General features: G+C 37.9%; 1 protein-coding gene across 2 annotated transcripts in view; it reads right to left on the bottom strand.

Annotated features, from left to right (window-relative positions):
• CLSTN2 (calsyntenin 2) overlaps positions 1–26,964 on the bottom strand; it is a 416,131-nt gene that overhangs the window by 88,612 nt on the left and 300,555 nt on the right. For both annotated transcript variants that reach the window (XM_060767908.2, XM_060767910.2), the window contains exon 5: positions 12,679–12,828. In XM_060767908.2, the coding sequence (XP_060623891.2) occupies positions 12,679–12,828 (150 nt within the window). The remainder of the gene's footprint in view (positions 1–12,678; positions 12,829–26,964) is intronic.

Here is a 26,964-nt window from a genome sequence, read left to right as displayed (position 1 = left end):
ACAAGACAGCAGGAGACGACGGGATCCCAGCTGAACTGTTTAAAATCTTAAAAGATGATGCTGTCAAGGTGATGCATGCCATATGCCAGCAAATATGGAAAACACAAGAATGGCCATCAGACTGGAAAAAATCCACTTATATCCCCATACCAAAAAAGGGAAATGCGAAAAACTGCTCCAACTTCCGTACAGTGGCCCTTATTTCTCATGCCAGTAAGGTAATGCTCAAGATCCTGCAAGGAAGACTCCAGCAATACATGGAGCGAGAGTTGCCAGATGTTCAAGCTGGGTTTAGAAAAGGCAGAGGAACGAGATACCAGATTGCCAATATCCGCTGGATAATGGAGAAAGGCAGGGAGTTTCAGAAAAACATCTATTTCTGCTTCATTGACTACTCTAAAGCCTTTGACTGTGTGGATCATAATAAATTGTGGCAAGTTCTTGGTGGGATGGGCATACCAAGCCACCTTGTCTCTCTCCTGAGGAATCTTTACAAGGACCAAGTAGCAACAGTAAGAACTGACCACGGAACAACAGACTGGTTCAAGATTGGGAAAGGTGTACGGCAAGGCTGCATACTCTCACCCAACCTCTTTAACTTGTATGCAGAACACATCACCCGATGTGCGGGGCTTAATGAATGCAAAGCTGGTGTGAAAATTGGTGGAAGAAACATTAACAACCTAAGATATGCAGATGACACCGAGGAGGAGCTGAGGAGCCTTCTAATCAAGGTGAAAGAAGAAAGCGCAAAAGGTGGGTTGCAGCTAAACATAAAAAAAACCAAGATTATGGCAACAAGAATGATTGACAACTGGAAAATAGAGGGAGAAAATGTGGAGGCTGTGACAGACTTTGTATTTCTAGGTGCAAAGATTACTACAGATGCAGACTGTGGCCAGGAAATCAGAAGACGCTTACTTCTTGGGAGGAGAGCAATGTCCAGTCTCGATAAAATAGTAAAGAGTAGAGACATCAGACTGGCAACAAAGATCCGCCTAGTCAATGCCATGGTATTCCCTGTAGTAACCTACGGATGTGAGAGCTGGACCTTAGGGAAGGCTGAGCGAAGGAAGATCGATGCTTTTGAGCTGTGGTGTTGGAGGAAAGTTCTGAGAGTGCCTTGGACTGCGAGAAGATCCAACCAGTCCATCCTCCAGGAAATAAAGCCCGGCTGCTCACTGGAGGGAAGGATACTAGAGACAAAGTTGAAGTACTTTGGCCACATCATGAGGAGACAGGAAAGCCTAGAGAAGACAATTATGCTGGGGAAAGTGGAAGGAAAAAGGAAGAGGGGCTGACCAAGGGCAAGATGGATGGATGGCATCCTTGAAGTGACTGGACTGACCTTGAAGGAGCTGGGGGTGGTGACGGCCAACAGGGAGCTCTGGCGTGGGCTGGTCCATGAGGTCACGAAGAGTCGGAGACGACTGAACGAATGAACAACAACAACAATACATGGAACATTGGCTCTTTGGAGCAGCGACAACACTATTGTGGCCCTGTTCCTAGTTACAGACCCTCCAGTCCAGTGTTTCTCAACTTCCATAATGCTGCAATCTCTTAATACAGTCAGTCATGTTGTGGTGACCCCCAACCATAAAATTATTTTTGTTGCTACTTCACAACTGTAATTTGCTACTGATATGAATAGTAATGCAAATATTTGATATGCCAGATGCATTTTCTTTTGCTGGACCAAATTTGGCATAAATACCTGATACGGCCAAATTTGAATACTGGTGGGGTGAGGTTGATTTTGTTATTTGGGAGTTGTAGTTGCTGGGATTTATAGTTCACCTACAATCAGAGCGCATTCTGAACTCTACCAATGATGGAACTGAACCAAACTTGGTACACAGAACTCCAATGCCAACAGAAAATACTGGAAGGGTTTGATGGGCATTGACCTTGAGTTTTGGAGTTGTAGTTTGCTTACATTCAGGGAGCACTGTGGACTCAAACAATGACGGATCCGGACCAAACTTGGCACAAATACTCAAAATGTCCAAATGTGAACACTGGTCGAGTTTGGTGAAAATAGACCTTGGCATTTGGGAGTTGCAGTTGCTGGGATTTATCATTCATCTACAATCAAAGAGCATTCCGAACCAACCAATGATGGAATTGGGAGCAAACTTCCCACACAGAAACCCACATGATGAACAGAAAATACTGTGTTTTCTTGGTTGTCTCTTGCGACCCCAATGACACCCCCTTGTGATCCCCCCCCAATGCTGCTCTAGTCACGGGAACTAGAAGACAGTGGATTTTATATAAATTGATTCTGCTTATTTTTCTGAGACAATTGTATCAGGCATTTCCCAAAGGCTTGAGGAGGGTCAAGGGCTACATAGATCTCTTGCAAGAAAGCCTTTCAGATTTACAGAGATGTGGCCTTTGCCATGGGTCAGGGACTGAGCAATTCCTAAAGCCTTACAAATTGGTCTTCAGTGACTTTTGTATAGTTCTCTGTATGTTGTGATATGCCTTGTGCTTCAACAGAAAACAAGACAAGACCATTTCTAGCTAAATGTGTGTGCATATTTTGACAGGGAAACTGAAACTAATAAAATATTTTATTTTTGTCTTCAGCAAATTTTACATTCATCAATGAGAGTAAGAAAAATTGTTTGCATTTTTCATTTGTACACAAGTTTACAAGAAGCCTGGATGACAGTGACAATATGATCACAATGAAATAAAAAAGCAATGCTGAGATCAGAATTTTATATTTCCCTATCAAGATACCACTAATTTACTTATTAAAATGGCCAGAGAATATGTTGCTCTTGCTGCTGCAGCAGGAGGAGGAGAAGGATGAGGCAAAGAATTACAATATTGGGAAGAAGAATAAATTAGAGAACAAATTGCTTCATTTTCCCCTGTGATTTGACATCTTCAAGTGTTACAAAGATTTATTCTATATTGTGAATTGTGGTTTTTATTTTATTCACAGAAAATGTGGTGAGTTTTATGACAAAAAGTCTCTGTGTATTTTCTGCAAAATGATTTCTTCACAACTCTTCAGTGCATTTAATATGTGGAAAATACTGTGGAGGAATATCCATTTTCACCCAAAGCAAAGAAAACTTCCAAAACTATGATGATGAATTAGCCAAAGATTCATTTAATGCCCTGCTCAGTTTTTATTCAATTTTTAAAAAGAGAAAATTATATGAGTACCAATTTCTCCACAACATAGGAAAAAAGAGCTCCTCATGTCTTGCATTGCTCCAAAAGGCAAATGCTTTAAAACCACTTCTCTACCAGACAAAGTTTGGTGCACTTTTTGAGACTTCTTCCAAACAAAAATATATTTCATGACAAAAGTTGTAAATATTGGGCTTCTGTGGAAAAAAATATTACATTTTGCATTGTAACATTGCTGAAATGTGAAAATTTCATTGTATGTGACTTTTTAAAATGTGCACACCGAATGACATATTATACATACTTCTTCTGTGCTGAGGTTGAGAAAACTGTCAAATATTATTTACATTATGGCTGTTCCTTCTGTCTCTACTCATGTTACTGCTTGATAGTACAATGGTATTTCAATGAGATGCACAGTCTGTCTATTCCTAAATCCTACTGTATTGATGAATATAACTGGAATGACTTCCCAACAATTTGTTTCAAAAATCAGACTGTTTGCAACCATAAACCCTTCATTATGACGGATCATCCATGTATATTTAGTTTTCAGATTTGCTTGTCAGCTCACAGCATGCTACATACCAAAACAGATCTAATTCCACTATCCCCAACATAATCTATGCAACTACTGCATCTTGATCGCTGCCTGTATAACATTTTCCACAATATATCATAAAATGCAAATGAAGGAGTAGTGGCCAGACTTACTCTTCTTAAAAATTATTTAAAGTAAGTGCTGATATACTTCCAGGTATGGATAATTTCACATTGCTACATTGCTGTAACAAAAAAAATCTAATTTTTTCTACAGTTTTCTTTAATATTTCTACATTTTTTTTCTTAATGAAACATATTATGATCTCTCTGGAATTTGATGAGTAATACAAAGGGAAACTAGCATTTTGTCAAGGTGAATGCCATTTTTGCAGCACAAGGTTCATCTACATGGACATTAAAACCTGGACTCATTCTGAGTTCGTTCTTGACTCCCCCTATGACATTTCTGTACTTCTGGAGAGTAGGGCTGGGCGGTTTCGTTTCGTTAATTCGTAATTCGTTAATAATTCGTTAATTTTTTCAATTACAAAACGATAACGAACCATTCTGGAGCAATTATTAAAAAAAACGAATTTTCAAAAACGTTTTGTAAATGCTTCGTATTTCGATATTGTATTCGTTTTGTTATTGTTTTGAGGTCGTTTCGTTATTATTTCCGCATGTCTGGGCCAGTTTTATGGTTTAATTAGTGAAAAAAAATTATAATATCACACCAACAGTCAACAACAGAGGGAGAGGGAAGCTTCAGAAGGTTTTGGAGGTTTTTTAGCATATTTCGCAGTCGCGTCCGCCATTAACGAATCGATTCGTTATTGTTTCGGAAATCGATTTGTTAATTTTTTACCATTTACGAAATTTCGTAAATATTGAACTTTTTAAAAGGAAAATTTTGTAATTATTTTAAATATCGAAACAAAAAAAAAACCCCAAATACAAATCGATTTTAGAAACAAATTTTTCCATTGTTACCCAGGCCTACTGGAGAGTACTAATTAGGTTAATCTGGTTTTGCCCAACTTTAGTAAAAGTAGGGGGTGAAATGTGAATAGCATGAATAAATATACCTCTATCTGTTGTCTGTTTTGTCATTGTATAATCAGTAGGGCTGGGCGGTTTCATTAGTTAATTTCGTAATTCGTATTTAAAGTGGCTTACGATCCGATATTGAACCATTCAGGAGCAACTAAAAATTAAAACGAATTTTTAAAATTTATTTCATAATTGTTTCGTAATTGTTTCGAAATTGTTTCGAAATTGTTTCGTTATTATTTCGTTATTATTTCCGTATGTCTGGTGCAAGTTTTATAGTTGTTGTTTGTTTTATCAGTGATAAAAAAATAAATTATCATACCAACAGTCAACAACAGAGGGAGAGGGAAGCTTCAGAAGTTCCCCCTGTCCCATTTGGAGGGTTTTTAGCGCAATCGCGTCCGCCATTAACAAATCGATTCATTATTGTTTTGAAATTGTTTTGTAATTTCTGAAATTTTGTAAATATCAAACTTTTTTAAAGAAAAATTTCGGAATTCTTTTAAAAAACGAAACGCAAAAACCCCCTAAAAACGAATCGAGTTTAGAAACAAATTTTTCCATGGTTGCCCAGCCCTAATAATCAGCATTGAATGTTTGTAGTATATGTGTTCTGTGATCCACCCTGAGTGCCCTTTGGGGTGTGAAGCTTGGAATAAAGTACTGTAAATTAAAAAAAACTAAATAAATAGTTCCATTTCATTCAATTTGAACCAATCCACTGTGCCCCCACACTTTCCCATCACCTTTCTCCTCTGCTCAGCAGCACAAGGAAAAGGGACAGATCAAGCCCATGTAGACTCATCCTCAGAGATTAAAACAAGACAAAAAAGTTAACAACCAACTCCATCTTCATTGACAAATAAATTACATTCCAAGGCACATAACAGCACAGACTTAACTTGTAAATCTGTTAAGGAAGTGTGCATTCCCTCAAAATAGAGTAATTAGATGCAATAGCTTTACCAGATGGCATGGAAACTTGATTCAGAAGTAAATTTTCCACTATCATCATAGGTACTATCTAGACCAGTGGTTCTCAGAAGGTTCTCAGAAGGTTCTGAGGTAGAAACATGGCTCTCAGGCCTGCGATAGTTGCCCCCTATCTAACAAATATTACCTTTGACACCAAACAACAATATCAAAATGATATAGTTTTAAAATATCCCGAGTTTGCATTTTTTGTTTGCATTTTGTTGAAAATAAATAAAATCTTAAGAGACTATAAAAATGCCAATAAAATTTTTAGTTACAAAAGGAATCTCAATGGTCTTACAAAATATCAAGATTTATGGATTTTGGGAAACCTAAGGAAAGAACTTGATAGGATCTAAATAAATGCCATCTGAAATGTAATCCCACAATCTGAAATGTAATCTCACAATATCCAAAATGCACAGTGAAAAATGAAGAAAAAACCCTGCTTTGTTATGGCTCCATCAATATCCTAAACTGTAGAACTGTATGCGTTTCATTGCCTTGATGACCACATGCCACATACACACAAATATTTAAATAGCCAAGGACCTGATGGTTTATTTATTATTATTATTTACTATATTTATATCCCGAGTTTCTCTACCTGGATGGGACTCAAGGCAGCTTACAGATAGGCAATTATTCAATGCCTTCACAACAATATACAATTAAAATACATTAAAATTAAAATTAAATACATTAAAATATTATAAAACATTATTAACATGGTTATAACGTATCTTTGAGAAGAAAACATTTTTTGTATTTCTTTAGCCTTTGAATACTTTATTTCACTGAATGCCATTTTAAAGCACTGCGTATCAGTAGATCAGAAGGTCACACAATTGATATCAGTAAGTTTACTCTTTCTTCTGATCCTTAAAGTTCACCACTGCATAGATTCAGATCTTAGTAAAATTGAAAGCAAGTGCTCAAAGTCTGCCCTGCTGTAATTTATTTCTTAGGGAAAACCTGAACTGAATTTTAAAAACAAAAGCCCTGTTACCTTGCCAGGAAAAAAAAAGATGGTAAAGAGTTTTCCAATTGCTAAAACCAGAACTTGTATTATTCAATGGGGAACAGGACAAACATACGAGTGAACTTTGCTGTCTTCTATGCAAGAGAAATGTGCAGAAGATCTGACATTATACATTAAAAACAATGCAGATGACTTTCACTTCATAAAACCTCTTGTAAGCACCTGGAAAATCACAATGAAGTGTGACCTAGATTTATGACCTTCATTGCTCTTATGCTACCTCTAAATTGATTTCAGTGGATTATTAAATAGGTCAGACTTGACACTTAATCAGTCAAAAGGACTAATACTAAAAATAAGTGCTTGTCTGGTGCCATGTGATATATGTAAAAGAATCACGACCACAAAATATCCAATTTATTCTTCCACTGAGAAAGAAAAACTTACCTTATAACATATGAAACAACTTTTTTTAGTGTTTGAAGGGTACATATATTTGCCTTTAAAATAATAATAATAATAATAATTATTATTATTATTATTATTTATACCTCACTTTCTCACGCCACAAAGGAGACTCAAAGTGGCTAAACAGGCCTACACAGCTCCAAAACATGTTTATTGGTGGACTCTTTTTGTAACATCTACAGACTGCAAAATCTATGTGTACTTCAAATGTATGTATCATTAGACAGTGCTTGAATCCCACTGACTAAAGCAGACCTGCACAACATGTGACCTGTGGGTCAGATGTGGCCCATAAAGGACTTCCTTGTGGTCTGCAGAAGCTCCAGACTTAAGCCTTTAAGGGGGAAGTCAGTGAGAGTTCGGTTACTGTAGGGCAGTGGTTCTCAACCTGTAGGTCCCCAGATGTTTTGACCTTCAACTCCCCAAAATCCTAACAGCTGGTAAACTGGGTAGGATTTCTGGGAGTTGTAGGCCAAAATACTTTGGGACCCACAGGTTGAGAACCATTGCTGTAGGGGAAGTTAAATTGGGTGTTTCATCCCTGGGAAGAAGTGAGTTAAAATGGATGGTCTTTCATTGGAAATAAATAATTTCTATTTCTGGAAATATTTTTTAAAAAAGGTAATCTTAGCTTGGAAAGAACTCATTTCAAAAGAAGTGCTTCCTTTGAAAGTTTAGGTGTTAAAATAGCATACTTCTCTTGGCTTTGTGGACATTCAGTCAGATTAAGTTTGAGCCTTATAGACTTACACTTTGGATTTGGTGGTAAATAAACAATTGAAGTATGTATAACAGACAAATGAACTGAAATTGTTTTACTTTTCAGTGTCATCCTACAGAATAAAAGTTTGCTTGCACCTTTCTTTGAGGCAGAGAGTTTGACTCAAGGCTAAGCAAGTGTGACTGAAGACAACCATTTATTAAAAAGTAGCTTATGTACTGGGTAATGTCCAGGTATGCATTTTTCAATGCTAATTATTAGATGTACTCATTGTTAGTGTTATAATTTTATGATTGCTAAATTGTACAAGCTTGAAAGCATTTTCAGGTTTTCTTCCTGTTTACATTTACAGTTAATTATCAAAGTATTTTTTCATAATAAATAAATAAAAATCTTACATAATATGTTTAATTAATTGATATTAACTGAAACTTCTCTTTTTTATAATATGATTTATTTTCATAATAGCATATTCATTAATTATACCTTTACTTGGAAAGTGAGGTACTAAAAAACTATTTGTATTTTTAATTTTGGGCCCTAATTATTGCCAGGTTGTACAGGCCTGGACTAAGGTGTATTTTATCAGTATTTTACATGTATTAGAACTGTGCAGATTTTTCTCTCTCCAAATGGCTCTACAACAATGAATCAAAATGATAATTCTGGAGTAAAATAATTGCATGTGTTCCATTGTCTGTCTATCTATCTATCTTCCATACACATATCTTCTATATGTATGTGTGTATGTGGCTGAAATGTCCACTTACACAGACAAGCTCCTGCCTCCACAAACTATAACTCCTACCACTAAGGAAACACCAATCGCCCTCCCTCCAATGACATTGCAGGTTATAGTGAATGCCATGAACATGTCCAAGAAACCTGGACACAACACTGACCTAAACCTAAGTGAAGGCTTTCATATGAGGACCATTTCATCCTAGATTTTGTTTTTCCTCCACCACAGAGATCCCAGTATTTCTTTTTCTTTTTCCATTTTGTGTAATTTACATGACCTCACCCACTGCCTCTCCCTTAACCCTTCCCTATTATTTTCTATGGTGTACAGCAAACAGAGGCATTGATCAGCAACTGAACATATTAGAGAAGTTTGGGGTGAAAAGTCAGTGTTTATATATATGTATGTGGGTATGTATGTATGTATGAGACAGTGCAGCTACTTCCACAGGCCACTGCAACCCCCACGAATGACAGACCTGGACCAAACTTGGCACACAGACCTCTCATGACCCACTTTAATGTCCTGGTGTGGTTTGGTGGAGGATAGACCATGGATGATGGGATTTGTAGTACCTTTGCCCAATTCAGCACCAACTTCAACAGACCACTATGACCCCTATGAATAATGGACCTGCAATAAACTTGGCACACAGACTTCCCATGACCAACAGAACATACTGCAGAAGTTTGGGTAAAACTGACCTTGTTAAGGAATAAAGATATTATAAAGATTCTAAGCGAACTGTCCAAACATAAATCTGAACTTTAAAGAGCTATATGGCTTTGATTCCCAGAGCTATTATCTATATGAACCACTTAGTGTGAAAGGATGATGAATCGGCTCCATAGTGGCTAAACAATGCATGGAACAGATCTGGGCTAATGTGAATTAAAGCTACTTAGCGAAGCTTTGAATCACATTAACAAAAATTGTGGGTTGTTCTGAATTCTTCCTGAAAATACAAATTAAAGTGCCACTTTGGACCCATATAAATGGTTGGGCCAGTTCTGAAATGGAACTGGCTGCAAATGTTTACATGGCCACTCTGGATCAGCCTTTGGATAAGCACTTCATGTAGATCTGCCCCTAAATACTTAAGGTAAGGATTTTTTTCTCACTGGTACCTCACAGTTCATTAATACTTGGCAAGTCAAACCTGCTGCCATTGTTCCTGTTAAGGATATTGTGGGTAATCAAAGAAAGCTGCTTGTGAAAGTAGTAGATGTATATAGGAACTACACTTGTATGGGAATGTCCAAGTGCCCATGACTGATTTCTTTTAATGGGGTAGGCTCAGCATAATCAAAACCGATTGCCTAGAAGAATGGTTGATCCTGCATTCCCTGGAAACAACCCAGGCATTATGTTCACCAAACTTTTAGCGATGTGCTTCCTCATATTGCGATGCTAATTATTGATGTTAGGGATAACAGACAAAATGCTGGCAGATCTGGGTCACAATCCTGTTGCTTTGATTGCCACTGCTGTTAGACCACTGCCCAGGCCCATAGCCAGGATTTCGATTCGGGCGGGGCTGAGTTTGTTTCAGGAGGGGGGGCTGAGTCTGAGTGAAAGAGGGTCTACCCTAGCAAACCTTTTGTATCGTTACCCCAAATACCCCATGCGTATGGGATATATTGAGTATGGTGATCAGATCATGATATGAATAAACATAACAGTTTAAATAATGCACCAGTAAGGCCTTTTTGTGAACCACCATGAGAATTTCAGGGGGGGAGGGCTGAAGCCCCTTAAGTCCCCCCCCCCCCGGCTACATGCCTGCCACTGCCACGTCTATTGTAGTGGGGTTGGTTTAATTTCCTACAGTGGCAGTAGCAATGTAAAAGTATGATTGCGGCAGGATTACTGTAACTTTTTTTTTGCTCTGTTCAGCACTACATTTTACGGTAGCTGCTAGAAGTGGAATCATGCAATCAATAAGGCACTGGTATGATATACTGCCTCTACAAATATGTACACACTAACAGTGGGACTGATATAATTAAGTTGCCACTGTTAATATACAGTTGGAAGTAATGGCAAAAATATAATAACAAATTCCTTAATAGTAAGCCCGATTTTCCAAAATCTCTGAAGAATCAACATTTCTAGGTTCTTGTGGGTTTTTTCGGGCTATAGAGCCATGTTCTAGAGGCATTTCTCCTGACGTTTCGCCTGCATCTATGGCAAGCATCCTCAGAGGTTGTGAGGTCTGTTGGAAGTAGGAAAAATGGGTTTATATATCTGTGGAATGGCTGGGGTGGGGCAAGGAGCTCTTCCCTGCTGCAGTTAGGTGTGAATGTTTAGCTGATCACCTTCATTAGCATTTGAAGGCCTGCCTGAGCCTGGGAAAATCTGTTGCTGGGAGGTGTTATTGGTCTCACTACACACTACATCAAGGACTCAGCCCACTTCATAGAAAAAATCAGCAATCTCAAGCTAAATACAAACGACAGACTGATCAGCTTCGATGTGGTATCTCTATTTACCATGGTCCCGGTAGCAGACACCATGGCACTCATCAACAAAAGGTTCCCAGAAGACATCACGGCTCTGTTTCACCATTGCCTTACCACCAGTTACTTTCAGTGGGACAATGAATTCTACGAACAGAAAGATGGAGTAGCTATGGGGAGCCCTCTCAGCCTGGTCATAGCTAACTTCTACATGGAACACTTTGAAGAACAAGCCCTGGAGACAGCAACCAAAAAGCCCACGATATGGTTCAGATATGTGGATGACACCTTCACCATTTGGAGCCATGGAGAAGAAGAACTCAACAGGTTCCTGGACCATCTTAACAGCATCCACCCAAACATCCAGTTCACCATGGAAAAAGAAAATGAAGGAAGACTGCCTTTTCTAGATGTCCTAGTCATCCGCAAACCAGATCAACAATTGGGTCACACCGTCTACAGAAAACTCACACACACAGATAGATATCTACATAAAAACTCCAACCATCACCCAAGTCAAAAAAGAAGCACCATTAAAGCCTTGGCAGACCGTGCAAAAAGAATCTGTGAACCCCACCTCCTCCAAGATGAACTGAACCACCTCAACTGGGCTCTCCAGGCCAATGGATACTCCACCTCAGACATCAGAAAAGCTGCAAGACCAAGAACAAGCCACAAGAGTAAAGATGAAGATCCACCCAGAGGAAAAGTGTTCCTGCCATACATCAAGGGAACCACTGATCGCATAGGAAAGCTGATGAGGAAACACAACATACAAACAATCTACAAACCCACCAAGAAAATCCAACAAATGCTACGTTCAGCCAAGGACAAGAGGGATCCTCTCACCTCTGCAGGAGTCTACCGTATACCATGCAGCTGTGGACAAGTCTACATAGGGACCACCAAACGCAGCGCCCAGACACGCATCAAGGAACATGAAAGGCACTGCAGACTACTTCAACCAGAGAAGTCAGCCATAGCAGAGCACCTGATGAACCAGCCTGGACACAGCATATTATTTGAGAACACAGAAATGCTGGACCACACCAACAACCACCATGTCAGACTACACAGAGAAGCCATTGAAATCCACAAGCATGTGGACAATTTCAACAGAAAGGAAGAGACCATGAAAATGAACAAAATCTGGCTACCAGTATTAAAAAAACTCTAAAATTATAACAGCTAAACAACAGAGAGGAAAAAACCAGGCACAGATTAACACCTCCCAGCAACAGATTTTCCCAGGCTCAGGCAGGCCTTCAAATGCTAATGAAGGTGATCAGCTAAACATTCACACCTAACTGCAGCAGGGAAGAGCTCCTTGCCCCACCCCAGCCATTCCACAGATATATAAACCCATTTTTCCTACTTCCAACAGACCTCACAACCTCTGAGGATGCTTGCCATAGATGCAGGCGAAACGTCAGGAGAAATGCCTCTAGAACATGGCTCTATAGCCCGAAAAAACCCACAAGAACCTAGTGATTCCAGCCATGAAAGCCTTCGACAATCAACATTTCTTTTGTACCAACACTCTGTCATCAACATTCTTAAAGGACTAACAAAATGCATTCCTTACCTTGCCATCCAGGTTTACATACAGGCTTGACTTCTACCCGCACCAAAACATCTTCAGTTGCACGCTTTTGCCCACAATCAAAGGCTGTTACCATTACCTCATATAGATGCTGTTTGTCATAACTCAGCTTCTCACTGTTTCTGATGTTTCCTGCAGTTGGAAAACACATCAATAAACATCTGTTACTTAATTTTGAGGGTGCCAGGTTCATGAAACGAGTAATAATTATAGCCTATAGTAGGACTAAAAGTGTAGGCAAAAAAGGAAGAGGAACGGACAACTTTTTCATACATCTCTTATTAAACTGTCTTTTCAGCTAAGATGGTTTGGTTATTATTACTGTACCATAATACATGGGGTCAGGCAAATTACTATTGTATTCAGGATGTGGAATGAGACCTTGGGATTTGTTACATAATTTTTGAAAAGTTAAATAAGACCCTAAGTAATTATAAATGGAAATATATTCAGTGCAGCCTTAGTGAAAACTAACTCATATTGTCTTTCTGATGTTAAGGACAAAATTCTAGATTTCAGATTTGCTGGTTCAGTGGCTACAGGATATGACAACAGCCCTTCCACATGTGGAACATTAAATACAAAAGAGTATAAAATGTAACTCACAAACTATTAGAAAACAGAGAAAGTTGAGAAGTGTCTATGTAAGAAGTATAAAAAAGATATAATAAATCTGTAAAATTATCAATTGGTCAAACTAAAACTACACAATCCAGACCTATGAATAGCAATATCGGGTAAGGTCCAAAAGATATAAAGCAAGGTTGAAAAAAAAATATAGGAGTGAAAGGTTTTGGCAGAGCTTCATTCAAAGTGAGGCTACCATGGATCTTCATTAGTTGTCTATGAAGTTCTAATGTTCTCCAATTCTTCTGTCCAAACTGCAAACAAAACAGTATATGTATTTTACAAAATAAAATACCTCTTCTCTTTCATACCCATAATGTGACATCCAGAATAATCATGGGATCAGGCAGCTCCCTTTCTGTTCTTCCTGCATATATACTGTAGTAATAAGGTCAGGTGGAGGGGGGATAATTTCCTTAATCTCTTCTACAGTGAATCTAACCAACTTTTAAAAATGATACAATTTTGCACTACCAGATGAAAAATAACATCCTCCAGCAACAAAATCAACCTGACAGAAACATAAATGTGACAAATCACCTGTCCTAGTAACAAAGAAATAGCAGCGCTCACAAGAAAATAGGTGGATGGAAATGGAAGTTATACCTTCTGGAAAGATTAAGGATCTTACTGTTCTAAAGCAGTCTCTGTAATTAATGTTCAGCATTTCAATCCCGACTATTTTTGCTGAATGACAGTTCCTTTTCAACTGATCATCACATGTGTTTAATATACACTTCATATTATGTGCACCAATGGATTAAAGCTTTCTGAAGTCAACAAATGTTTAATCTTTCTCATATCCTGAAGCTGTTCTCTCATTTCTTCATTGTGTATTCAGGTACTATCTGCTATATCCTACATCCTGACTAAAGTGGATTACATGACTAAAATAGTTTAGCAGGGATTTTTAACCTTTGGCTAGCTGAGTCACTGTAGCATTTAGCTCTTTAGTCTTAAAACCATTTGGTCTGAAACAAGCTACAGCTACTTTCATATTGTATATGTGAAAGTAATGAGGTGTCTATATGCAGTTATAACAGTTGGGTAAATTTAATTGCCATAATGGTGTCCACTGGAACATGGGAGTTGTAGTTTCTACTCTACTTAGAGTTTTAACATTGTAGTTCAAGGGAGTGTTTTTTTAAAAAAAGGTACTTCCAAATTACTAATCCTAGGATTCTGTAAGAAGGAGTCAGATAGTTAAAGCATTATCAAACTGCTATAATTATGCAGTAAAGACAGTCTGAAAAAATATAGAGAAAAGATCTTGGAGATATCACTTTTTATCCTGATTTTAAGCTTTACTGTACCAACAAAGCTACACTTGAGAACAATAATATACACATTTTGCCAGTAGAAGCAGAAGAGTGACCTTTCCATGAAATGTAATGATGCAAATATTACAGGCTGAGTTAACAGAAATTAATTTCTTAAGCTTATTTCTTTTGCATGAACATATTTAGTGTACATTTGCATATGTTTTGCCTACTTAAATTTGTAGAACATGAATAAAGATAAAAACAATTTATCACATGAAAATTCTACATCTTTCTATGACTCATACATTGATGATTGATTTCCCATTTCCCGCCCAGTAGACCTGGCTTGAAATGAAAGTTTGAGCTTCAGAGATTATAAGCTTGCTTCAGATACTGTCAGCTGATTAATTCATCTTCATTCATCCCATGCAAATTCCACAGCCTTTCTGCCATTTGCTTTAAAGCATACTGCAGTTTGATCTGAATACTAATTCTTAGCAAATACTAAGCTAAAATTTAAAATTATTTTCAAAGTTTCAAAACTTTGAATCTATTCAAAAACCAATATTTTTAAGTACCTAGTGAAAAAAATCACACAATATCTCACTCTTTCCATCTCCATTTGCTTCTATTTTTTTTCAAAACAATTTAACTAGATAGAAAAGACATGGGAATGATTTTCTAACATCCCATGCACACTTTCTTGGGAATAACTGGAAATGTCTATGTACTACATATTAAATATTATGGGAAAAAGTATGTCAACACCAGCTTGGTGATTTGCTCCATGAGTATGTTGGGAACATAAAATGGCTTTGGATCCAGAAGATCCAAGGTCATCCCAACAGCTGTACTGTACAGCTAAGGAAACATACATGGTACTCCTATGCTCATAGGTATTTCTGGGAATTTTTAAGAAATATAAAAGGTGAATATTGTCCCATGGATAGACCTCTTTCCTAAAAGAAAATGCATTTTCTCTCATTTTCCTCCTTATCCTCCTCAGTCAGCTATTATTACTCTTCTAGTGTGGAAACTTACCTGCATGAAATATGTTAGATTGGGTTTAAACATGGCGAGAGAAATTGTATAATCATTGACAGCAATTAGGCAATTAGTCACAACTATGTTTGATTTTAATGGGATGAACAACTTAGTTTGATGTAGCTTGCTAAGCTTCTCTTTTAATGGCATTGTAGAAGCAAACACTTTCTACAAATTGCCTAATTATAAGATTCTCATTAAGTGTATGTTTAGCACTCACAAGACTGGCACCCCTTTCTTCACCAAGTAAATGATCTGGCAATTTAGATTTTCTTCATCAGTGACAAACAAAAACAAGACAGGATTACTTTCACTGAGAGGTCAAAATGGTCAATCACATGAGGCCAGAATTCAAGGAGCAAAACATTGTCAGATTAATTCTGTGAACACCCCCCCCCCCCCCCCACTCACTCAGAACCCATAATATAGCAATTGGATTTTTACTAGCCATATGTGGGAATCAATACAACTCTTGGAGACACAACTGAGCTGGTTCAAATCTTTGTATGTTTGCTACATTGAATAAATGTTAACTGACACATAATAACAATAACATATATTTATGATGCTCTTTTCACCACGCAGCTAATAAGGAATGAATTGGTGCAGTGAATGAATGAATAAAAAGCAGGATAAAAGGAATTGATAGTGTTGCTTGCATATGGTCCTTTCAAACCACACTATATTATAGTGTCACATTTCACTTTAACTTTCCGTGGAATTCTGAGAGTGACACTTTAGGGAGGCCAATTAGAATTTTCAGCCAAATAAATCCAGTGATTGCCCAGTCAATAAACTCCAAGATTCCATAGGATTGAACCATTATAGTTAAAGTGGAATAATAGTGCTATAACTGTGTAGTGTGACTGGGCTGCAAAAAAAAGGGATGTTCATCTATATGACTCTTCACAGTTGAACAGCATGAGAGGACATGTAATGGTTCTTTCATGTGACCAAATGTATTTACATCCTGTTGAGAAATGCCAAACCTCTTTCACTGATTGTTGCTAACTATAATTATAATGTATTCCTTGTTGCCGTTGTTGCCTCCAAGCTAAATAAAATTATGCTCTATTTTATACACTTCTTGACTCATGCCTTTTTCTGGTGGGGATAATACTGTCAGTTACTTGTTTGTAATATTATCTGCTTATTATTTTTGGTACATTTCATTAACATTTCCTTTTATGCATATTCCTTTGTGCTCCTTTATTTCTTTGTAAAGTTAGTTGCTCTATGATCTGTTGAACAACTCCCCAGACACTGGAGTTGATTAAAGAAACATTAACAAGTTTCTAGATCTTCCTTAGAATATTTGCTTCTGTAAATCATTACAGAATTAATTACAGCTCTTTTAGATTTAGTGTGAATTAAATATTCTTAGACATGTACTACAAAAAAAAATAATCTGAATATTTCAGGAGTCAGATTACCAAAAGAAGAACATGTGGCAACATAAGAGTGCTGATTAGGCTTGGGTATGGATCAGTTTGACCAAAAGTGATTTTGCAGTGGTCCGTTTCATGCAATCCCCTGAAAACAGAACAGGGAGGAGGGAACCGAAAAGCTGGGCAAATCAAAGCAAAGCTGGGATTTATCAGTTACTGGAGAGGCTAGAGTTAAGTTTGCATTATACCTGAGGCAGAGGTTTGCCACAGCGCTCCTGGAGAATCATAGAATCATAGAGTTGGAAGAGACCTCATGGGTCATCCAGACCAACCCCCTGCCAAGAAGCAGGAATATTGCATTCAAAGCACCCCCGACAGATGGCCATCCAGCCTTTGTTTAAAAGCTTCCAAAGAAGGAGCCTCCACCACACTCCGGGGCAGAGAGTTCCACTGCTGAACGGCTCTCACAGTCAGGAAGTTCTTCCTCATGTTCAGATGGAATCTCCTTTCTTGTAGAAGATCCTGCAGTGTCATTTCTCCTTCCATGGCAGCAGAAAAGTTCCCTAGGCTCCTTCTCCAGAGAGGGCCTTGCTGGGAACTCACTTTCCTAGCAGCACTTGCATGGAGCAGGCATTGAAAACTCTCTGAGTTTTCAATGAATGATGGGAATGCATTCTCTCAGGGCATGATGGGAATTGAAATTTTTCTCACTCTGTTTCTTAGACAATAAAAGGTCTGGTTGTGACCATGCTCTGATTGGCTGAGAATGGACACAAGCAGTGATGACAATTCCCAGAATCCTCTCTTGCGGTTTGTCTTATTTTAAAAAATGTTATGATAAAACTTAAAATAATTCTAAAACATTAATAGATTGGTGAATTGCTCTGAAACTTGGCAGGACTGCAGTTGTAAATGGGGTCTAAAACTGAGATAGGTTTCATGCAGTTATGCCTTAAAATGACCGAGGATTGAGCCTTTAAAGTTTCCCATTGTAGCCAATGGCCAAATCTTTGCAGAATGAAAATGGCAACACTCCTCCCTATTTGAGTAACTTCCCGGTAAACAGAATGAGGGGTTAGCTGAAAATGGACCCCAAAATGGCATTTCTTTTGGCTGAATTAAACAAGACGAATGCTGTTATCTGTCAATGAATGACAATTAAATGTCAATTAAATCCATTCAATTCCAGGTTGTATCACAATAAAAATATGAAAAACCCAAGGGGTGTGGGCATCCATCAGAAAATAATCATGTGGCCTAAAACCAATTACTAGGGTATACTGGGGCCCCATGTACAATGTCATGTAATTTATTTATAAACTACATTTGTACCCCCACCCTTCTCACCCTGAAGGGAACTCAGGGTAGCCTCACAAAGGCAAAATTCAATGCCATATAGCTATCCTGAGTAATGCAGTTTGAAATTGCCTTACATGGACAGTGTAGACAGTGTAGAAACTGCATTATACAAGTCTACACTGACCATATAATGCAGTTTCATGCTACCTTGCAAGACAGTGCTTTAGTAATGACATTTATATAAATGTTGACTTACAACTCAGCACTTGATTCCGTGAGCTTATAGTAACTGAACAGAGCCAGTATGGCATTATTTGTCTATTTATTTACTTGCTTGCTTGCTTTATTTCTAACATCTCTTTCTCCCCATGGAGACTCAAGATATTTATTTATTTATTTGCTGTATTTTTACCCCACTATATCTCAACCCCGAAGGGAACTCAGAGTAGCTTCCAAATTGTTAATAATTCAATGTGACAATAAACATAAATATACAATACAATATACATTATACATTAAAATCAATAAAAACCATACAGTGATTTGAGTGCTGGATTATGATTTTGGGAGACTGGGGTTCAAACACAAATGTAATTCTTCATTAAATTTCTTCTCTAAGTTAGTAATGTGTAATTTCAACCATTTTCTTCCAGTTATAAGAAATTCTTTGAAAACCATGAAGTTTTCAATGGCTATTCACAATTCAAGACTTATTCTGTGCAAAATTCACACTTAGATATTTTGAACAAAACCCAGCATTTTGTATTTGCAAAATATTATTTCAATGCAGAACAATTATTTCCTACATAGAAAATGTTTTCTTCTATGTAAATTAATCATAAATATTATGCAGAATAAATCTACAATTACAGCATTTTCTGTACGGTAATTAATATTTCTATATTGAAATATTATATTTCATGCTTAAAATGTTTTTCCTCTGCAGAAAAGCCTGTTCTCTGAGCAAAACAACACTCCCTTCTGAAATCCCACATTCTGGGAATTCACAAATGATTCCTTGTTTGTATCATATACGCCACCTTGCTCACCATTGACGCACACTTTAGTAAAAGTAGGGATGTCAGCCACAACAGAAAACACACCCATCACTTTATCTTATCACAACTGCAATATTTAAACACATTCATCTATAATTTCAGTTATTTTGTTCACATGACACACAAATACAAGTCCAAGGTACTTATATTGAAGCTCTTTGAATTAATCTTCCTTTTGGAGAACTACCTCCTTCTGTGCCTTTTCTACTTAGTTGTATCAACAGTCAATCCTTATAGAAAGAAAACGTACAGGCCGAACCTCCCTTATTCAAAATGCTTGCCACCTGAAGAAAAGGGACTAGTCGCATATCTAGTCTCATGGATTTTTCCTCAAAGAACCTAAATGGGGTAAAGGGCAGCTTTGCTTACACAAGGCCTTCTTTTAAAGCAGGGGTCCTCAAACTATGGCCCCAGAGCCAGATATAACCCTCCAAGGTCATTTACCCGGCCCTTGCTCAGGGTCAACCTAAGTCTGAAACAACTTGAAAGCGCACAACAACAATCCTGTCTCATCAGCCAAAAGCAGGCCCACACTTCCCATTGATATACTATTTTTTATATTTGTTAAAATTGTTCTTCCTTTTAATTATTGCATTGTTTTAAAGTGGTTTTTCCACTAAAAATAAGATGTGTGCAGTGTGCATAGGAATTCATTCATGTTTTTTTCAAATTATAATCCGGCCCTCTAACAGCTTGATGGATTGTAACCTGGTCCTGCGTTTAAAAAGTTTGAGGACCCCTGTTTTAAAGCATACATCGTAGACCCTTCTCCAATGGAAACACGTTTTGTCCTTTCTGTCTTTTTAAAATGGAGGGAAAATCTTCCACCCTACTGGGCTGAATACAGGTGGTGCCAATACAGTTGCATCTGGGGTGTCTTCCTTTTTACAGTGGTCATGTGGAAGTAAGGTCCATCACCCTCTTTTGGGTGGGGGACGCCTGGCTCGAGAGCAGTACGTGTGAAAAAGATCTTGGAGTCCTTGCGGACAGCAAGTTAAACATGAGCCAACAATGTGATGTGGTGGCAAAAAAAGCCAATGGGATTTTGGCCTGCATCAATAGGAGCATAGTATCTAGATCTAGAGAAGTAATGCTACCCCTCTATTCCGCTTTGCTTAGACCACACCTGGAATATTGTGTCCAATTCTGGGCACCACAATTCAAGAGAGATATTGACAAGCTGGAATGTGTCCAGAGGAGGGCGACTAAAATGATCAAGGGTATGGAGAACCCTTGCAGAGCGGCTTAAAGAGCTGGGCATGTTTAGCCTGAAGAAGAGAAGGCTGAGAGGAGATATGATAGCCATGTATACATATGTGAGAGGAAGCCACAGGGAGGAGGGAGCAAGCTTGTTTTCTGCTTCCCTGGAGACTAGGACGCAGAATAATGGCTTCAAACTACAAGAAAGGAGATTCCATCTGAACATGAGGAAGAACTTCCTGACTGTGAGAGCTGTTCAGCAGTGGAACTCTCTGCCCCGGAGTATGGTGGAGACTCCTTCTTTGGAAGCTTTTAAAAAGAGGCTGGATGGCCATCTGTCAGGGGTGATTGGAATGCAATTTTCCTGCTTCTTGGCAGGGGGTTGGAGGTCTCTTCCAACTCTTTGATTCTATGATTCTATTATTCTCTCATCAGTGCACCTTGAGCAAGTAATGACCATGTGGCTAGCCCTCAAATGTAAAAGTGGTCTACTGCAGCAAATTGTTTTGATTTTTAAACAAGGAAGACTCAAACTGTACTTTAAATAGAACAGATAGATTCAGAATGTCTGAAAGTGTTTACATTTAAAATCAGAATGATTCACTTCCAGGACAAGTCCCTTCCCCATTACAGTTTCATGGGAGGGGGGAATTTGATATATTGACAATGGACATATTGATACCTTATCTTCCACTCCCATTATGTACCCAGTGTCTAGTTATGACATGAATTTAAACATTAATCTAGGAGGTCTTGTTCCAAAGTTCATTGTGGCTGAATGCAACCATTTCATCAAATTTCAAATTGACTTCAGCCAGCTTGAAAACAGCCTCCAGGAGAAAAATATCTGAAAGTAGTTCATTCGTGTGACAACTAAATAGCTAACAACTCACCTCTCGCTTCAGGTGTGGTACTCATTCTAGCCAACAAAACAATAAAACTAAACAACAATATACAGTTGGTCCACATTATAAGCAATATTTCCGTTTGCACATTGCTCTAAATGAATACAGTCCCAGTGATCATATTGCCTGAAGCTAAATAAAAAGATGAAAGTTGACAAAATATATGTGGTACAAGGTGGGATTCTAAGAAACAATTTTAATTTAGTGAAGGAGATGTCTAGAGGTATGAAATGACTTGGAAAGAAAGGAAAGGGAATAGAACCACTGAAATCCAGTTCTACAAAGCTCAGAAATAAATCAAGGCTGCAAACAAGCAAGAGCTTTGTATTAGCTTTTTATTAAATTTTGGACAATGTTCTGTGTTTATGAGCAATGTCTCCAATGTGTCAATATTAAAGAAAAGGCATAAATTTTATGCACATCTAAGCAATCTAATCAATGCATATATGGATATCTTTACCAGAGCAGAGCACTGCTCACAGGAAAAAAAAATGGTTAAGCACCCAGTTATGGGGAAAATAGGAACTGACTGAACTGAAATTATTGCTTATCCTTTAGTCAATAAACCAAAGTAGGGAACATGATTGTGATGAAGCTTTTAGAAATTTTAAAAAGTATCAATATTTTTTTCTCTTTATAAAGGTTGTTTTCAAACAAGCCAATTTGCCCCTCGACCCCAGAAATAACGAGACAGACAACAATTATATGGATTCAAATTGGGCAACTTTTATTGAATGTTACCTATTTAAGTTCAACTGAACTAAACTATGTGTCTAGGAACTTGGTGGCTAGCCGAGGCAGCGTCCTCGGCTATTTAGTGTGTAATATCTGTATGCCCTGGATCCCCAACCAGGCAACCTGAAGGTAAAAGTCTGGAGAAGCCTGTCTCATATTATTGTAATCGGCTTCTCCAATTTCTGTGCCAAGTGATGTCCCCTCACCCATTTGGTGACTTCTAGGTGAGTGATTGTTGTACACTGCCCCCCACCCTTAAGGGGTGCCTTGCGTATACCTCCATGTCTGTGTTTTCCTGATCTATTTATGCTAACCTAGTTAAACCGAACCACCCCATCTAGCCCCTAATAACAGTATAGGGTAGGCGAAAAAACCCCCCAGAACATGAGAGGCAAAAAATTCCTACCCGGCTCCAACGGGCAACCAGCTATACTGTCAATGGGCGGGAGTGGCGGGTAGAAAGTCTTCACAAGACTGAAGGAAGGAGGCTGGCTCACGTGATCAGCCAGCCCCCTCCCTTCTTCTAGGAGGTTCGAAGGAACCTCCATTCTCTGCCTTCTGGGGGGAGGGGCAAATCGCTCTCCCAACCAACTGCGTTGGTTGGGAGAGTCCCATGTTATGACAGCTTTGGTGCATCATCCATGTCATTCGGGGGGGGGGGGGGGGGTTGAAGTTTTTTGTTTGTGTTTTGTTTTTTCAAAAAAGAAATCGAGAAGTGACATAAATCCAATAGTTAACTGCAATACAATAACCCGTTGAAGTAATGGGAACTTGGTTAGCCAGTACTCACATAAGTTGCATTGATTCACTGGGTTTACACTTACTGGGGCAAACTAAAAAATTTGGCTTTCTATGTTGCATAAAATATAGTAGTTTAACATAAAAATAATGCATTTACATTAAGCACCTGTGTTCTTTGTGCCACAAATGTTCCGTTTGCACATCTTTTTTTGCTATCAAAATGTTTTTTAAACCTGATTATTTTAAGAAAAGCTAAACAAATAACAGAAGGCATAAATACTTTTGTGGTCTTACTCTATGTGCAGAAAATGCATATTATTCTATGCAGATACATTCCACTGGTGTAAAATATCTTTTCTGGTGGTGTAGTGGGTTAAACTCTTGTGTTGGCATGACTGCTTACTGGCGGGTCAGCGGTTCAAATCCAGGGAGAGTGGGTTGAGCTCCCTCTGTCAGCTCCAGCTCCCCAGGTGGGGACATGAGAGAAGCCTCCCACAAGGATGGCAAAACATCAAAATATCCAGGTGTCCCCTGGGCAATGTCCTTGCAGATAGCCAAATCTCTCACACCAGAAGCGACTTGCAGTTTTTCAAGTCACTCCTGACATGAACATTTCCTTGACATAGATCATTCATTGTAATGTCACTGGATTAGCTTGTATCTGCAATGTATGGAATCAGTCTGAAGAGAAAATAAATGAAATTATCCTCTTTGCAACTTAGTTTATGAATCTTAGTTATTATCTTAGCAGGTTTTATCAACAAGACAACATTTGACAATAAATAAATATACTGTCTGCATGGACAGACTGAAGAAAAATGGGACAGAAGTGGTAAACCAGGTTGGCTGGTTTCTGCTTGTTGTTAAATGTAGCATTACCAAAAAATTCCTCTTTTCTTGCTTCTTATTTGTTATCACCAACAACAAATTTCTCTGGATATTCAAATTGTTATATGCACAAATTCTATATAGGGTTATGTTTCTCTCATGAAGTGAACTGCATGAGAGAAACATGCTAGGAAATCCCCAGTTATATGGACACACTATACAAGACTGATTTGCCACAAAATTCCATAATGAATATAAAAAATTTCCACCACAAGTTACTTATGTTGAACATTATTTCCTTGTGTAGAAATATTCTGCAGGAGAATGAATTCTTCTTACCAGAGACCATTGAGATTCCCTCCACTGAGTCCCTACAATTAAGTCTCATTTGTTTTTGAAAGATATCTAGCAAGAAGCAGAACACAAAATGGGGTATTTTTCATGGTAGCCAGTGGCTTCCGCACCAGGATTGTGGTTAGTCTACATTGGATACTATTCCAGGCCTTAAAGGTTTTAGATGAGGTTATTGAATTTATTGTATGATTTAATTGATAGCTGTATGTCATAATTGTTTTATGTTAGGTTTATATGTATGTGAGGCATTGAATTTTGCTGGAAACCACTTTGAGTCTCTCTCTCTCTCCCCTCCCCCTCCCCCTGGTGAGAAAAGCGGTATACAAATGAAGTAAATAAATAAATTGTAGCTACAAAGTTCATCAGTCTGGAAAGCTGGAATAAACCTTGAACAAATTCAGTACATCAGTAGTTTACAAGGTTTTTTGGACATTGACCCCTTCAAAAGACATTTTCTTTCCCTGTGGAACCCTAACTCTCCTTGAATTGTTTAATCAAAATATATTTATAATCATTTCACATTAATTCAAATATGTCTCCCAATTTCCTATACAGTGTCTAGTTTGAGTACATTTTGCTCTGATATCTTATGAATAATATCTCAATATACCAAATGTCTTTTATCTCAAAAACTGCACAAAAATAAAAGGAATAAAAATGTGGAATTATGAACTACGCATAAATCACTTATGCTGTTAAATGTTGAAATGTGTATCTGGTAGCAATAGTTGTAGCAAAAAACAGCTATTATGGAAACATTAAGTCAAATATTGGCCTGCTTTAAACTTTATTTGTTTTGCAGAACCCCTACAGTGCTTTTGTAGAACCCTAGGGTTTTGTGAAACACAGTTTGGGAACCAATGCTCTACATCACTAACATGGAATTCTCCAGTTGTCCCTTTATCTCTGAAATTGTGACGTGATTTACAACTGACATGTGGTTTGGTCCTTAGACATGCAAAAGCCTATGTAACTCAATGGAACCTAATGCAAACTTGCTCTTTTTTTCACTCTCTCAATGCCCTTGAGCTGCTTGACTACCTACAGCAAAATTCCTAACATGATCCACATTATTATCTTCAATAAAAATGTGCTAGCACCCCCTCTTGTCACAGGGATAGATGATTCATTTATTAATGCAGTTTAACACCACTTTAACTACTATGGCTCAATGCTATGGAATTATGGGAGCTGTAGTTTGGTGGCACACCAACACTCTTTGACTGAGACGGCTAAACTACAACTGTCATGGTTTCTTGTTTCACAAGTTAGGAAAACATCTGAAATAATGATAGATTCATGATAATAAGTGAGATGATTCTTATATAACAGGGCTACTAAGGTAAAATTAAAGCTGAATGTACACTTTGAATGTATAATTTTAGCACACAGCCATCAAAGGGAACTTCAGAAATGAAAATTATCACATTTAAAATGAGACACAAATTACTCTGATATGAAAAATAATAACTCATATACTTCCAAAAGGGATATAAATTGTGGTTATATCTTCACATTTCCCCAAAATAAACAAAACTAAGTATTTTATTTAATGAAATGAATGATTTTGACAAAGACTATTGCCTTAGCTTCACATTTACTGCACCATTTAAAGACTTTCTTTCAAAAGACCAAAAAACAAAACCCAGAGAGACAAAAGCAAGACTCTTGGCACCACATTTAGTCTCAGTGTGATGCTTCTGTGATTTTCTTTAAAAAGAGACAACAGTGCTACATCTTGTCTCATGTGATGGATGGAAAATTGTATCTGCTGCAGGAAAAATGTACAGCTGTATTATTTTCACAGCTCTTTTTTCAGAGTTGGGGAATTGTTCTTGTCGTTCTTCTTGTTTAATTGAGAGACATGACATTTCAGTGCTGGAGAAGGTAAATGCACAGCCAACAATAAATTAGATAACAAAAGAGAAGGTTGATTAATTAAAGTGTGTGCCATGGGATAGGCACAAGGATCAAAGAGCTACACTTAAAAAGGTTACCCCGTCTAGAATTTTATTCATGCAGTAACTGTCCAGATCCATATGGGAAACTGAGAGCAGAACATAAAAGCAATCTGATATTCCCCACCAACTGGTATTCAGAGGCATATTGTCTTTGATACTGGAGTTAATATATAGCCATAATAGTAGGTAGTTATATGCTTTATGCTCCATTTATCTGTGCAATCACCCATTAAAGCCACTCAAACAGACAGCCATGACTATAGCATGTAGTAGCAAATGCACTGGTTTGACTGTGCAGAGTAAAGAAGCACTCACTTTTCTGTGTCCTACATATCAGACCTTTCAGCTTTAGAAAAGGGCCCCAGCTTCTAGTTTTGTAAAATTAGGAGACATAAACTCCATATGAATTATTTTATATAATAATGCTGTCATTTTTTTCAAGCAAAATATTCTCTAACAGGAGGTGGGGTAGAACTACTTTTTTCCAGTTCTACAATGACATTTTTGAGGTTCAGTAACTAGTTATGTGAACAATATTTCAAGTGTCCTTCCAACTTAGATTGCTATAATTCAGGTATGGGCATCAGGATTTTTGTCCTTCCCTAGACCTTAGTGCCCCGGTGGCACAGCGGGTTAAAATGGCTGAGCTGCTGAACTTGCTGTCCAAAAGGTTGGTGGTTCGAATCTGAGGAGCGGGATGAGCTCCCCTGCTGTTAGCCCCAGCTTCTGCCAACCCAGGAGTTTGAAAACATGCAAATGTGAATAGATAAATAGGTACCACAGAGTTGGGCACAACTAGACTTAATGTCAAGGAGAAATCTTTACCTTTGCATAGACCTTGGTGAACAGGATGGTATAGTGCTGGA

The sequence above is a fragment of the Anolis sagrei genome, chromosome 3 (genome assembly GCF_037176765.1).
Source record: "Anolis sagrei isolate rAnoSag1 chromosome 3, rAnoSag1.mat, whole genome shotgun sequence".
Taxonomy (NCBI): Eukaryota; Metazoa; Chordata; class Lepidosauria; order Squamata; family Dactyloidae; genus Anolis; species Anolis sagrei.
This window is presented reverse-complemented; position numbering and strand designations above follow the sequence as displayed.